Source organism: Euprymna scolopes, chromosome 23 (genome assembly GCF_053919585.1).
Source record: "Euprymna scolopes isolate OS-2025 chromosome 23, ASM5391958v1, whole genome shotgun sequence".
Classification (NCBI taxonomy): Eukaryota; Metazoa; Mollusca; class Cephalopoda; order Sepiida; family Sepiolidae; genus Euprymna; species Euprymna scolopes.
The window spans coordinates 36,801,719-36,818,635 of NC_136504.1; the positions used below are offsets into that span (position 1 = coordinate 36,801,719).

The window sequence follows — 16,917 nt, forward strand, 5'->3', positions numbered from 1 at the left end:
CAGTTGTCTCCCTTATCTGACAACCTGGTACTCTTCCCACGTCACAAAACGAAAAAGAAATCGCACACATAAACTTCCGGTTAAGGGAATTTATAAAAACAAAAATGGTTTTATTGAATTTTTGAAATTAAATAAATAATATATATTTTTTAAATGCAGTTAAATTCACAAATAATATTTCTAATTGAACATGTAGAAAACTTTAACGCTTATAATAAAATTATAATAAAGTTAATATGTTAAATCAATTTTATTAAGTTCAGTGTAAACAGTAAAACAAACAACGCTTTCACTTTACAATTTTGGAAAGAAAAACAAATAGAAATGATTTTTCTAAAATATTTAATTATTTTCAAAGTGTAATTATTTTTATTTGTAACAGCCGAAATATATTTGATAGTGACCAAAGTAAGAATGGAACATTAAAAGATCGTTCCGGTTTGTGGTTATTAGTTCCAGTTTTTGTAAAAACCGTTCGTTTCGTCGTCGTCTCCACAGAATTGCATTCTTTCAAAAATGGACTTAACTAATGTTTTTAAGGCGACTGTAAAAGCCTTAAAATCTCGCCGGAAAAACTCTTTGAATAATAACAATGATGCGGATCTTAAATCTTCAGTGTCGAACGAATTGAAGAAAAAGGATGACGATTTCGATTTGAAAGCACGAAATGTGGTATAAAAAAGAATGAATTGTTTTTGTTCTTTCGGCGTGTTTTGGTTTTCGTAACTCGTTTAGTTATTTATTTTTTAATAATAATAATTTTTTTTTTTTTAGGTGCTTTTACAAAGAAAGGTGACAGAGCGATCGAAGGAGATAAATCATGAAACAAAGGGAGATTTTATTATTATTATTATTATTATTATTATTATTAAATAGTTAGGTGAAAGTACAGAATCGTTAGAAAAACACCTTCCCCTTCTCATGTTAAGAATGGCTTTCTAAATAATAACGTTATGATTACTATGCGGTACCGGGTACAATATGTTCATAAATTCCCAATCTAGTTAAAACAACAAGCAGCAAAAACGGACAATAAGCAAGAATTAAAAATAATCTAAAATAAGCAAACTGAGTTATGCTCCCTGTTTCTGCAATTTTATTTGTAAAAAATCGATCCGTCGCCTTTCTTTGTATAAGCATTTTTTTTCTTAATATTTTGTTTTATTTATTTATTCATTTATTTAATTATTGAAGTAATTAATTTATTATTTATTTATAACCACATCTTTAGTTACTTCGATTCAATGTTACAGTAGTGTCACGGACGAAACATTGTTTGGTAAACCTATTAAAAAAATAAATTGCGAAAACATCTTTATGATGTACGTACTAGTTACGGAACGAAGGTTTCATATTCCAAAAATCACGCAAATCGACTGTTAGAACCCCATCCATCCCCCAATATATGTCATGGTAACATTGGGTTGGTTTCTGACAGTATTTTGTGTACTACTACAGTTTATCGCCGAAAATTTTTAATGTTTATACTACGTTGGGGCACGTAGTAATTAGTTCTTTCCGTCTTGGCCTTTTGGCCAAGATCAAAGTGTAGTATCTGTTCTTCAGATGCTGCTGCACTTTCATTTCTTGTTCTCTTTCGGTGGAGGAGCAGTAGCACTGAGCAGTCCTTCCCTTCACTCCTTCAGTGAAGGAAGAAGGACTCCTTCACGACTGAGACAATTTTTTGTTTTTGTACCTTTTCTCCACATTAAAAAACGACCCTGGTGTAGTGGTGTCTAACTGTCCCGTGGGGAGGCATAGTAAATAGGTACTTTAATTTTTTTTTTGTTATTTCATGCTTTGCCCATAGTTTAAAATACTGATTTCTCCCTCTGATTCTGACAACAGGTGCCCGAAAAATGGCGTCTTCAATTTTCGGCGATAAACTATAGTAGTACAATATTTTGTACATTTTAACTCATCGGTGGTCGTTTAGGAGATTGCCCCCATCGCTAAATTCTATAATTTACACATTAAAAAAAAACAAAAAAAACACGTTAATCTCATCTGTAATCGATGAAATTAACGTGAAAACATTTTCAATAATAACGTTCTACTAAAATTTTTCAATTATAACGTTCTACTAAATTGAATACCTACTTTGTGACCATCACCAGGGGGGGGGGGCGACTCTCTCACATAACCGGTGGGTGAGCCTTTCCGTCTAAAAGAAAAAAAAAGGGAGTTAGGAAGGGAACTTTCTCCACCCTCTCTCTTTCTCATGTATCTTATATATCTATTTCAACCATGTTTCCTTTGAAAGAATCCCAACTATAAGAAATTGTAAAAAAAAAAAAAATTTTTTTTTTTTTTTTTTTTTTTTTTTTTTTTTTTTGAAGAATCTGGTAAATAATTGAAATGGTCACCCCAAGAATGGACTTTTTGTAAAATTGTGCGGAAAATAATTTGTTACATTATACACAGATTTTAGCCGAACCTCCTTATTTTAGACGGAAATATTCACAGGTTATGTGAGAGAGATGGCCACAATGTGGGTGTTTAATGTAGTAGAACGTTATAATTGAAAACTGATCCCTGGCGATAAAAGTTTTTTTTTTTTTTTTTTTTTTCAGATTTTTAAAATCTGAAACTTAAGTTTGTAATCGATGAAATTAACGTAAAAAAAAAAAAAGTGTAAATTGTGGATTTTAGAGGGGGGGTGTATCTCCTAAACATTTGCCAACTAATCTCCCAAACTTCACATATCAGTTGGTTACATTTCCGACACGTTTCCCAGACCAGCAAGATCAACATGCCTCACTTCTAGATCTCTTTCTGACAACGGTTCCCAATGACTGTACAACAAATGCCCACAGCCCACTCGGGAATGCTGATCACGCTGTGATAATGGTAGAAATCAGCCTAAATTCTCGCCCTAAAACTGAAGACCCACTACTCAAAACAACGAGGTATTACAAAAAGGCTGATTGGGAAGCCATCAGGGAGCTCATCAGAGATGCCCCATGGCAAAATATCTTTACTCTTCCAGCGGAACAATGTGCAAATGAGACCACTGAATGGTTTAAAACTGCTATTGAAGCACATGTTCCCGCACGGAAATTCTATAGCAAGCCCCACTCTCCCCAATGGTTTACTTCTGCTTGTGCAGCTGCCATTTGTCAAAGGCAGCATGCGTTCCGCAAATTCAACCGACATAAGTCCAGCTCAAATAAACAGAAGTTTATAGAAGCTAGAAATAATTGTAAGAGAGTGATAGAGACAGCTAAGACAGATTACTCTGAAACCACCAGAAAACGCATCGAAGCACAGAATTTAGGAACCCGGGGTTTATGGAAAATCTACAACAGCGTAGTAAATAATGGACAGTCAGCTATTCCCCCACTATCAAACAATCATGAGGTTGCTTGCACAGCAACTGACAAGGCTAATCTACTTGCCAGTCGGTTTGCCTCAAACTCCACACTGAACTCGGTACACCACTCACTCCCTGATTTTCCTCTGCGAACAGACGCCACACTAGACGATTTGAAAATCACCCCTACTCAGGTACATGCTATTATAAAAAACCTAGACACCTCAAAAGCATGTGGACCAGATCTCATCCCGGCTGTGCTATTAAAAAAATGCTCTGCCGAGGTTGCTCCAGTTCTGTCCAAACTTTACAATAAATGCCTTAACGAATCTTGTTTTCCTGACTGCTGGAAAACCGCCTCTGTGGTACCAGTCTTCAAGAATTCTGATGAAAGAACTGACCCACTAAATTATCGCCCCATTAGCCTCCTCCCGATTTTCGCCAAAATATTTGAGTCCTTAGTTAATCAAGCCCTAGTCCAGCACCTAACAGCTGCTAAACTCCTGACTGACAAACAATATGGATTCAGGCAAGCCCGTTCAACAGCAGATATCTTAACTGTAGTTTCTGAACGTATATACCGTTCATTGGATAAAACAGGGGAGGGTAGAGCGGTGGCCCTCGATATATCTAAGGCTTTTGACAGGGTATGGCACGATGGTCTTCTAAGGAAAATTAGATCATATGGAATCACTGGAAAAATTCATAATGTAATTAAATCCTTCTTAAGTAATAGAAAAATCAAAGTTGTCCTCGATGGTCGTACATCCAAACAATATGACATAAATGCGGGAGTACCTCAGGGGTCTATCCTTGGACCTCTATTATTCCTGATATTCATAAACGACCTCCCTGATAAAATTGTTTCGGAGATGGGTATATTTGCCGATGACACGACTCTCTATAACAGATATGAGAGGAAAACAAATGAATACATATCCAAGGAAATGGCAGAAACACTAGAGGATGATCTCCAATCTGTAGTGGAAAGGGGTCAAAAAATGGTTGGTCACATTCAATGCTGCTAAGACTAAGCTTGTTTCCTTCAATAACTACAAGAAACCTTCTCTACCACCAATAGCAATGGCCAAGAACACATTACCTGAAAGTACTTCTTTTAAACTCCTCGGCCTAATGTTTACAGGGAATATGAACTGGAATAGATACATTGAGAGCATTGCCAAGGCTGCTGCAAGGAAGGTTTGCTCCCTCTACCGTGCTAGAAAACTACTTACGCCTGACAGTATCCTATACCTCTATAAGGCAACCATTCGCCCATGTATGGAGTACTGTTGTCACATCTGGGCTGGAGCATCTGCTGCTTGTCTCTCACTCCTGGACAGGGTTCAAAAGAGAGTCGCCAACCTGATAGGTCCTGAACTGTCATCTAGGCTTCAGCCTCTGTCCCATCGACGAGATGTTGCATCCCTCTGCCTGTTCTACAAATACTTTAATGGTGAATGCTCTTACGAACTCCAAACACTTGTACCTCCCTGACGTAACTACCCCCGACAAACCCGACAAGCTACTAAGTCTCATCCTTTACAGTAGAGATCCCTAGGTGCAAGAAAGCCTTTTACTCCAATAGTTTCTTCCCCAGAACTGCGGGTCTTTGGAACTCCCTTCCGGGATTCTTCTTTCCCAACTGCAATGATATGCAGAAGTTCAAGTGTAATGTTAACAAACATCTTTCTACTCATCTCCCTTCATAATGACCCCGCTAATTAAGTCCCTGATAGTAGCCCCCTGCTTCAAAGTGGCACTGTGCCTTGTTTGGGGTGAAAATTGAATAAAAAAAAAAAAAAAAAATTTAAGGGTCAGCTCCAGCCATTTTTTTCTTGTTCGCACCTATCGATAAACACTATGATTTTCTAACCGATTATGAGTTTTAAAGTGAATAGAACCACTAAAATCCTTTCTAGATAGGTAGAAGAGTAACTTTTCTTGCCTTTGATAAGATTTATTTGTTATATATTTGTTTTTTGACCACTTTTTTGTACCTCTGTGGATTGTAAAGCAAACCCCGAATAGTTAAAAAAAAAAAAAAAAAGAAAGAATCTTGATGGTAAAAGTGCAGAATAGTTAACAATCAAGAAATTGTAAAACAACAATAACAGTGCAGTAGATATATGCTGAAACTTTAAAAAATTTTATTTCCAATTACTTTTTGGCACATGATAAAAAAAAAAGTTACTTGTCGCCTAACTGTTGAACAGGGCTTCATTCCTTAAAAAATAAAATATGACTTACCCTACCACTTAGTCTGAGTTGCAAGCTTTCCAAGGACTTAGGGTTAGTAGTAACGTACACAATAAATTTTTTGTAAAATAAAGTTTTTCTTATATCTTTGTAATTATAGAAATTTTTAGATGACTGTATGGCATAATCTTGTCTTTTTCTTGTGTTAAAAACAAATATCAAATTGGCAGATTATTTTTTAACAAAATGTACTTTGACTCATCTAGTTAATAAATTGTTTATTATTCTTTTATTTTGTATTGTTATATTTTATTGTAGTTCCAATTAACAAAAATTCTGACGAAAGAACTAACGCATTAAATTATCGCCCCATTAGCCTCCCCTTCTGTTTACCAAAATATTTGAGTTCATAATTAATCAAGCTCTAGTCCACCACCTTACAGTTGCTAATCTCCTGTCCAACTGTCAATATGGATTTAGGCAAGCCCATTCTACTGCAGATATTCTAACTAATTTCTGAATGTATATACCATGCACTGGATAAAGCAGGCGAGGGGAGGGTAGTAGCCCTAGATATATTTAAGGCTTTTGACAGGGTATGGCACGATGGTCTTATTAAAATCAGATCCTATGGTATTACTGGACAAATACTTAACATAATTAAATCCTTCTTAAATAAGAGAAGAATCCAGGCTGTCCTCAATGGTTGTATGTCTAAACAATATGATATAAATATGGGTGTACCTCAGGGGTCGATCATTAGACCTTTATTATTCCTGATATTCATGAACAACCTCACTGATAAAATAGTCTCTGAGATGGGTATATATGCTGATGGCATCACACTCTGTAACAGGCATGAGGGAAAAACTAACAAACGCATATCCAAGGCAATGGTGGAAACCCTAGAGGAAAACTCGAGTCTGTAGTGGAATGGGGTCTAAAATGGATGGTAATGTTTAGTGCTGCCAAGACTAAGCTCGTTTCTTTTAATAATTACAATAAACCTTCTCAACCAGTAATGGCTATGGCTAAAGATACATTACCTGAAAGTACTTCGTTCAAACTCCTTGGCTTAACGTTCACAGGGAACATGAGTTGGAACAGATACATCGAGAGCATTTCCAAGGCTGCTGCAAAAAAGGCGAGCTCTCTCTTCCGTGCTAGAAAGTTACTTATGCCTGAAAGTATCCTGTACTTCTATAAGGCCACCATTTGCCCATGTATGGAGTATTGTTGTCACATTTGGGCTGGTGCATCTGCTACTAGTCTCTCACTCTTAAACAGGGTTCAAAAGAGAGGTGCCAACCTGATAGGTCCTGAACTGTCATCCAAGCTTCAACCTCTATCCCATCGATGCCTGTTTTACAAGTATTTTAATGATGGATGCTCCGACATACTACAAGCCCTTGTACCCCCTTGACATAAATACCTCCATCAAACCCAACAAGCAGCAAAGTCCCACCCCTACACAGTAGATATCCCTAGATGTAAGAAAGCCTTCTACTCTAATAGTTTCTTCCCTAGAACTGCTAGACTTTGGAATTTCCTTCATTAGGTTTCTGCTGTACTGGCACGCAGAAGTTCAAGTGTAATGTGGGCGGACATCTTGCTGCTAAACTCCCTACATAGTATCCCTGCAACTTATGTCCCTGATAGTCGCTCTCTGCATCAAAGTGGCACTGTGCCTTGTTTGGGGTGAAAATATAATATAATTTTGCTTTGTTCCTACATATAATGTTTATCTCATACATAACACAAGCGTACTCGCCACATGGCAGTCAATTATATGACATCTCATTAATAAATTGTTTACTGTTCCTCTATTGTTTATTCATTGTTTGTAAGTTTTACAACTGTTTGGCATTTAGTTTGCTTCATAAAGGGCATTGCATCTTGTTACCTGATTTCTTCCATGTTCACTGTTACGGCACATTAACCATTGGAGGTCTATAAGCAGGACTCCACGGATAAATTTATTTTTAGTCGACATTTGACAACTACATATTTTCATGTCCTAACCAAATAGAAAAGTTACTAGCCAAACCATACGTGATTTTTTTGGAATATGACGTCTTTGTTTTGTGGCAAATATTTACATCATAAAGAGTTTTCTGTATTTTTCTTAAATAATTGCAATTTTAAATATGCACCGAATTTTATATTGAGACTTGAAGGTATAAATGTTCGAATTTCTTAACCTGTTTTTTTAAGCCTTAGGCTATGATGGTATTTTTAGACACATTGCCTACGACGGACAGGTGTGAAATTTTCACATCATATAAAATCAAGTCTAGGGTCTTTGAAAAATAATTTTTTAATCAAAAAACAATACAAACATGGGTTTCATTCATTGATTAATGCAGTTAGGGTAAAGAAGAATTTCATAGTCCTTGAAGATACCATTGTTGCAGTTGTTTGTAATTGTAAAAACTAGGTGTTAAAAAAATTAACAGCCAGCATAGGCTAAGGGTTAAACAGCCTTCATTTAAAAAAGACTATATTCTTTTTATTAATTTGCTCGTTTTATTAAAAAAATAATGAGCTTTTGAAGATTGTTGGCTGAAGAAAAAAAAAAAAAAAAAGCAATCGCCAAAAGATATGAATTTTATTATTTCTAGTCGCCAATCGGAAAAATCACTCGCAAATGCGACTGTGTCACTCGCAATGTAAAGCCCTGATAAGTGTTCTTACATAAGAAAGACGTCTATGGTTTTTGAACCGAATGTCTTGTTCATTACAATAAAATCGAACATACCTTTTATTTTGTTTGTTCTCTGCTCCTCAGCTCTGGAACAAACTTTTCTCAACACCCATGAGCAAATCTCTGTTTTTTCTAAACAAATGAGTTTTTATTTATTGAGATTGTCGGACTGACTTCCTCATCTTGGTTGTTATAGACACAACGTTCCGGCCGTTTTGCCCTCCGGCCTTCATCAGGTGTTTTGTATCGAACTGGGGAACCATTTGTTAGGAATCTTGAACCCAACCCTTCAACCTAGTGACATATGGCCGAGTGGTCCTAGACGTTGTATCAAAGTTTATAGTTACCCAAAGGTGCTGAGTTCAATCCTGAACGAAGGCAGTGAAAAGTAACATTCAAAACAGAGAATCAGCAACTATGTCTCAGAGCCTAGCTGGAGTCCGAACACGGTACCCCTGTAATAATAATAATAAAAGGTTGGGTTCGAGACTCCTAACAAACGGTTCCCCAGTCCGATACAAAACACCTGATGAAGGCCGGAGGGCAAAACGACCGAAACGTTGTGACTAGAACAACCAAGATGAGGAAGTCAGTCCGACAATCTCAATAAATGAAAACACCTCATCTCAAAAATACAGACAATTACTAAATGAGTTTTTATTCAGACATTGATGTCACTACATCAAATCTGTGTCACCAATTCGCTACCTTAAGGGAGAACGAGGCTCTTTATCTTGCTGTGATCTCAATCTCCCGTTTGGCTCTTCTCGATACATCCACAAGAAATTTGTTTGCCTTTTTTCTCTGAGATCCAGAGACTGGCTTTCCAATCCACTGTCTCTGCCACCCAAAATCACACTCCGAATCTCATAATTGTGTTCCACGAATGATTATGACATTACAATACGATAACATCACTCCATGTCAGCATTTGCTCTGCACTATTTGAACCATATCCTGTTAGGTAAGCAAACAACCTACAGTGACGTTCGCAATAGACCCATTTGAACTTAATTCCCGATTCTCAATTTTATATTTTATATATCACACTGGCCACAACTGCCATTTTGTCTATGTAGGCCCATTATTTAACAGTATTTTCTCATCTCCCCTATTGAAAATTTATATTATATTTCTCTTAGACTGTCTGTCCATTCCACTTTTTCTTGGAAAGTACTGGACTGATCTAACTCTGACTGAAATTTTGTATGGACCTTTGTTATGATAAGGTGCAACAAACTAAGTATTATGGTTTCTAAATTTTTGAGATGACGATTTGTTATTCCATCTGCCATTATGGGACGAAGTAAAAAAATTATAGACAGAGAACAGTGGAGAGTAAGATGAGTTAAAGAAGCAGCACATGTGCTGGTAGACGCTTAGTTACTAAGTGGACCTAGTATAGAATTTAACACAATATGGGAACTGTTAATTATAAATGATACATAATAATTACAGTAATAAGTAAATAACAATAATGTGCAATAATATATATATATAGCCATAATAAATAGTTATATTTACAGCTAGAAATAAAATAGGTTTAGGGTACCTAAAATTCATATTAGAACTGTCTGCAAGGACTTGTGGTGCAGTGGGTTAGAATACTTGGAAAAATCAATTGTAAAAGTGATATTCTCCTGAAGGTTGAAGGTTCAATTCTTAGTGTGGGCAACTAAAAAATACAATCGTGAATTAGTACCTCTATCCAGTCATGGAACAAGTCATTTCAAATACCGACAGAAACATTCCCGAATTTAAAAAGATACAGGAAGGTCGGACTGAAATGTTGTGAAAATAAGGTGCAGCAAACTAAGTATTATAGTTTCTAAATTTTTGAGATAAGGATTGGTTATTCCATCTACAATTATGGGGTAAAGTAAAAAAAATTATAGACAGGGGAACGGTGGAAAATAACACGAGATAAGAACAGTTGTCTGATGAATCCAAATAATACGAATAAGTATTATGGTGTTCTTTTCAATGCCCAATTAGGGATTAATAATAATGAGCCCAGATTTAAACATATGCAACTATTAATCTGACACCAAAAAACTAAATTTTGCTTTTGCTTGTGTTTAACAAACAAACATTCTCATAGAATTATGGACACGTTTTTGTTTTTTAATAACTGCCAAATTTTTTTATTTTTTAATCATTTTTAAACTATTATTCACTTGTGCTTATAAAAAAAACAAATGGTAATTTTTTTTTTTATAAATAATTTTTTTTAATTACTTTTTCATTCCAAACAAGGCATAGTGTCACTTGGATGTAGGGGGCTACTATTTGGGACAAAATTTGCTGGAACACTATACAGGGAGTTGAGCGGCAAGATGTCTGTTCATATTAAATTCGGACTTTTGCATATAAGACAGTCGGGGAAGTAGGAACTCTGAAGAGAATTCCAAAGTCTAGCAGTTCGAGGGAAGGAACTTTCCGGCATCTAGAGATCTCTTCTTTATAAGGGTGGGATTTTGCTGCTTGTCAGGTTTGTCAGGGTATTTACGCCAAGGGGGTACTAGAGCTTGGAGTTCATCAGAGCACCTGCCATTAAAATACTGGTCAAATAGGCACAAGGATGCAATATTTTGTTGATAGGACAAGGATTAGAGTTTGGTTGATAGAGCTGGACTTATCGGGTTGGCAATTCTTTTTTGAACCCTGTCTAGGAGAGAAAGACTAGTAGTAGAGGTACCAGCAGAGAACGAACGATACATTGAACAAAATGTTATTTTTATTGTATATTTGTAAAAATTAAAGGGCATTCCGGCATATTCTTTGAGACATTTCATTGTTGCATTACTTCCCCTGTTTTCTAGATGGTGATAGCTGACTTGGTGTCCTTGACGAAATATATTTCAACAGATATTTCAACTGAAGAATTTATCACATTCTTAGATGAATTAGTAGTAGTAGTAGTAGCAGTATTTGTATCATTATAATTAGTTTGGTGTAAGAATGAATTTGTTGCTCCATGGATTCTCAAACTTTGCACTATATAGCAAATCGGTTAATCTAAAGATATGTGTATAAGATTTAAAAAAAAGATATGCCCCCCCCCCTTGCCTAAACTTTCATGAAAAACGCTTGTCTCATTGAAATCACGATCAACAATTCCCTCCCCTCTCCCCCAATCTTTATCTGTGCCTAAATCTAAACGTGGCTTCCATGAACAAAGTTTCTTTCTTAGAACTGCACGCCTGTGGAACTCTCTTCCGTTTCCCTGCTTTCCAGCTGACTACAATATGGTCATCTTCAAGTTCAATGTAAACAAGTTCTTGATGAGCCATTTTCCTTAAGTAATTCAATTTAACAAATTTCCACTACTAACGATTACTATGATATTGTCCTATTGACTACCGTACACTCATCAACCCTTATCCTCGAGTGGTTTCCGGATCTGGATAAGTGATGATTCTTTTGTAAAAGTAAAATAAATAAATATGTTTCTTTGCTTAATTTAAAGTTTTACTTATAACATTGAATGAAAAGGTTTTTTTTTGTTTACTTTTTCAGACACAGAGCATTAGTAAACTTAAAGAGTTTCTGCTTTTGCACCGAAAGGAATATCTTTCTGCTGGCAGGTAAGAAAACAGTCTTGTGTATTATTTGGATTATTCCATCTACTGTTCTCATCTTGAGTGTTATTCTCGCATTTCGACTGATGTAACCTTGAACCTGCTTCAGGTGTATTTTGTGAAACTTGGAATCTGCATGCAATTTCAAACAGAACCCTTTATTTAATCCACAGGGGTAGCATGCTTTCATTCTGTCAGCCATGACCGGGTAGAAATCTATATATATAAAAGGCAAAATATGTGTGACCATTTCGTGTATATCTTCAAAAGGCTTTTCGAGCACACGCTCCCGTGGTCGTTACTATCGCTTAAAACTATGTATATAGGTCCTATATCATGGAATCTAGGAATTAGGAAAGCGCGTAACGTATAGATTTATTTACGTTGATTTTTACAAAATTATTGCTATTTTGGCTTCTTCCGTGTTGATTGGGCTTTTTAGTATAAATAAAATGAAACTAAACTATTCAAACGGACGTGTTCCTGGCGCACGCTGCGTGACTTTTATTTGACCTTCTTAATTAGGTCAAATGGAAGCAGCAAAGTTAACTTTTGTTACGCACGCCTGTTTTTATAGTTATAGTTAGATAAATAAATTCAAACACATCTACGCTGTATGTCGCGGTGGCCCAATGGTAACATCGCACTTTTTTTTTTTCACACATTACTTTCCAACTCAAGGGTACGGGTTCGATTCTCATACTCACCTACCAAAACATTTTTTTTATTATTATTTAACCCCCCCCCCCCGGAGTTTTGATTTACCTTAAGACACCCATGCATCGCCGGGTACCCCCTGCTAGTCTTAACTAATTCACAATTTTATTCTTTGTATCTGGAGGTTGAAGGTTCACTTTGCAGTGCATGCGATACAATTGTAAATTACTTAAGAATTCTACTTGGTCATGGCTGACAGAATGAGAACATGTTACCAGTGTGGATTAAATAAAGGATCCTCATTTATTTATTTGCGGACTCTTATCCTCATCTTCATAGTTGTTACTTTACAACATTTCGGCCAATTATTCTTCTAGCCTTCATCAGGTGGTTAACTGCGATGGGATAGGAGAGATGGGTTTCTTAATTGTATCCTCAATAATTACTGCCTTCCATAGTTGTTGTCTCACCACGTTCTGGTCGGCTTTGGGTAGAATTGAAACCGCTATCTTCAGACAATGTTCACCTGGAACCGTAGAGATTCAACGCCTCTATTCATTGTACCACGAGCCCCGAAGGGTGATCAAAGTTTGATTTTTTTTTCTTATAAATCCAAGTTTTTTGTTTTTATCTGGTCTTCCATTATCGGGTCCGTACCGAATGGTATACTAATTTATTATTGGAATCCTTTGACGACGTTTTGACTAACTATTTCTCTGGCCTTCATCAGGTTGTTAACTGCGACGGGATAGGAATACTACACACACGTCTTAAACTATATCCGATGGTGAGGCCCCAGCTTGCGGGCTTTGGGGAGTGTGAAGCCATCCCTTAATTGCTATTGTTCCCAGGTCCACTCTGACCCAGAGTGGTAGTACCTGTTAGGGTCCCAACTATGGGTTAAATATAAACCGTCTAGCTGAATTCACTGTCAAAAATTTTCCCCACTCTTTATCTGTGCCTAAATCAAAACGTAAATTCCATGAACAAAGCTTCTTTCTTAGAACTGCATGCCTGTGGAACTCTGTTCCGTCTGCCTGCTTCCCACCTGACTACAACTTGGATTCTTCAAGTCCAATGTAAACAAATTCCTAATGAACCGCCCCCTTAAGTAAACACTTCATTAAATCTTCACACTAACGTACTGTACTCGCAATAACCTTTATCCCTGAGTGGCTTCCGGGCCTTGATAAGTGGTGACCACCGTGTAAAAAAAAAAAAAAAACAACAAAAAAAAAAACAAACATTGTATTAAAAAATTTTTCTTCAAAATCACTGGATTCAGCATTAAATAACCTGAAAAGTGTCGATATGCCGTAAAACAAAAACAACCAACCAATCCATAGATGTTTGTTGTCTTTCACCACGTTTTAGCCAACTAATTGTCTGGTCGGCTTTGGGTAGGATCAAAACCGCTATCTTCAGACAATGCTTACCTGGAACTGTAGAGATTTAACGTCTTTATCCACTGTGCCTGCCGCAGGCCCTGGAGGGTAATGAAAGAATAGTTGTCCGAAACATTGTGAAACAACAATTATAAAGATGAGGATATCGGTCCGTAAATAAATAAATGAACATACAAATAATAAAAGATCCTGTTTGAAATTCCATGCAGATTCCCAAGTTTGACCAGATGCACTTGAGGAAGTGTTTATTTATATTCAGATACATGCGAAATATGGCAGTTCGAAAAAAGAAAATAACAGGAAGACTTATGCATATATTACTAAAGAGAGAAATATAAATATGCAGCAAAATTTACGGAAAATAAGCAAGTAGAATCTTAATAAAAATTAAAATTAATTTACTTTCTAAACAACATGGTGGCTTCATGTTAGAAGGATGGAGATATTTTTTTAAATTTTTTTATGTGAACGTCGTTCTAAATTTGTTGTCTATGAATAGTAAATATATTTTAGGATACAAAATTTAACAGTTTTAAAAAAGTAAACAAATGCAGAATTTCTTTAAAATATATTAGATTGACTAGAAAGTTCTTGCGGAATTTTTAATTTTGATTTCAAATGATGTATTTTTGAACATGTTTTCGTTATTATATCTTTACTTTATATATCATTTTAAAGCGCATTTTTCTCTATTGAATTGTTTAAATTGCATTCGTTTTAAAACAATTATGTCTTTCCAAAACGTTGAATACTAGATGAAAAATAAAACAAATTCTCATAATTTCCTTATTGCAATTCAAACTAGGTCAAAAAGCTGCTGAAACAGCTTGTGATTTCAATGAAGCATTTGGCCCAGGAATCACTACTGAATGCACAGTACAATTGTGGTTTAAGAAATTTTGTGGTGGTGATGAGTCTTGAAACTGATGAGTGTAGTGGTCGGCCATCAAATGCTGACAGCAATCAATTAAGAGCTTAGTTGAAGTCAATGCACACAACTGTTCGAGAACTTGTTTCTGAATTAGATGTAACATATACAAAGATTTCCAACCACTTGAGGGAGATTGCAAAGACAAAAATACTTGATAAATGGGTGCCTCACAAATTGAACGACAGCCAAATGAAACGCTATTATTGTCATCTTCCTTTCTTCTATGCAACAAAAATGACCAGTTACTCAACAGGGTTGTGACTTGTGATGAAAAGTGGGTTCGTTATGACAACCGGCGACGCTCCGCTCAGTGGTTAGATGCCGATGAAGCTCCACGACACTTTCCGAAGCCAGAGTTGCACCAAAAGTGGGTCATGCTGACTGTTTGCTTGTCTGCAACTGGTTTTACAGTTTTTTTTAATGCAGGCGAAACCATTATGGTGCTGAAGTACTGTGGGCAAATGGATGAAATACATCAGAAACTTTGACAATAACACCCAACATTAGTCAACAGAAAAGGCCTAATTCTCCTCCATAACAATGCCTGACCATACGTTGCTAAACTAACCTTGCAGAAGTTGAACGGATTGGGTTATGAAACTGTCTCATCCACCATACTCTCCAGACCACTCACCTACCGACTACCACTTTTTCAATCATCTCGGCAACTTTCTGCATAGGAAATGCTTCAAAAACCTAAACGATATCAAAAACGCCTTCAGCGACTTCATCGCCACTAGAACGCAAGATTTTTACGTTATTGCCATAGACACTTGTTTTGTCTTGACAAAAGGGTGTTGATCTGGATGGTGCTTATTTTGATCGATAAATTTTTGTTTGAGCCGAGATATGTTCATCTTAATTTAAAAGTTAAAAACTGTAATAACTTTCTTGTCAACCTGATAAATACATTTATTTATTAAAATTCAATTTGATATTCTGATCCATAACAGAATCTTCAACAGAAAAATACAGCTTTTTTTTTTTATGTGCTATGATGATGGTAATCATCAGATAATGTTGATATTGGATACAAAATTCCAAATTTAATGGTCGCAAAAGCCAAACAAATGCAGTATTTCTTTCAATAAATAAATACATTTTGCTTAACACATACATGCTCAACCAGTGCCTCACACTTTTTGGACTTTAAACCTTGTGCTTTATCAACTTCTGAAAATGTGCCAGGCATTACCATCACCACTGCACATGCAAAGAAAGAAAAAAAAAAGCTATATGTGTAAAAGGTTCACCCGCTCAGGTCAGCAGTTGGTCTCTGACCGCATCAAAACTGTTGGTTGTGATCGTCTGTCTTCCGGGAGGTCTTCACATAGTTCTCAGCATCTCAGCTCCGTGTTGATTTCTGCTGAAAAGCAAAATAGCTTCGCATGCACGCCAGAAAAAGAAGACAGACTCGGGATTTCTAACTACGAAAAAGTTAATTTCATAAAAATTAAAGGTTTTTACATATATACACCGTTCAGTTCGATTACATCAGAAAACATCAAGAGTCTCCCAAAATCTTATTCTTTGTTCTCACCATGACGGTGGTAGCGACGGCCGGAGTAGGAGTGGTATCTCTTGGTTAGTTCTTCTCTGATGGAGGTCTGGATTAATCTGCTCAATTCGTACCAGGTATTCGCTCTTATGCTAAGGTAACAGGGTGGGTCAGATGATTCGCTAAACCAATCAGGGTCCGACACGCTTTCGGGGGAATTCCCAGATTCATTTTGCATGTGTGCATTTCTGCCAAGCCTGTGACAGCCTGTGTATCTGGGATCAAAACTAGATTCATCTCACATGCCCCGAAAGGTGACCCCTTATCACGTGTGAGTAGGTGTCCCTTAGGCTAACAAGAACATGATCGTTTCTACATTATTCTGATATTTCCTGTCATTGGTTTAAACAATAAAATAGCTAGGTGTTTTTTACAAGCACAATAAACCCATCCCTTTTTAGAGGTCACCTGCTGCTGTCCGGGATTTAATCAACGTTTAACAGCCAATCTCAGCATATTTACCTGGCCTTACTCAGGGTTTTAGAGGATTTTAACCTCCCCAATGGGAAGCAGTATCGCTCCTCAAGACAGTCACCTCATATATGTTCCTGATCAAGATTTTGTTACG

General features: G+C 36.5%; 1 protein-coding gene and 1 pseudogene across 1 annotated transcript in view; both read left to right on the forward strand.

Moving 5' to 3' along the window:
• Positions 1-447: 447 nt before the first annotated feature.
• Positions 448-16,917, forward strand: part of LOC145245826 (syntaxin-18-like) — a 51,760-nt gene continuing 35,290 nt past the window's right edge. Inside the window, exons 1-2 of the mRNA XM_080107474.1 lie at positions 448-672; positions 11,736-11,803. Of these exons, the coding sequence (XP_079963600.1) occupies positions 517-672; positions 11,736-11,803 (224 nt within the window). The 5' untranslated portion in view covers positions 448-516. The remainder of the gene's footprint in view (positions 673-11,735; positions 11,804-16,917) is intronic.
• Positions 1,516-1,667, forward strand: LOC145246252 (U2 spliceosomal RNA; annotated as a pseudogene).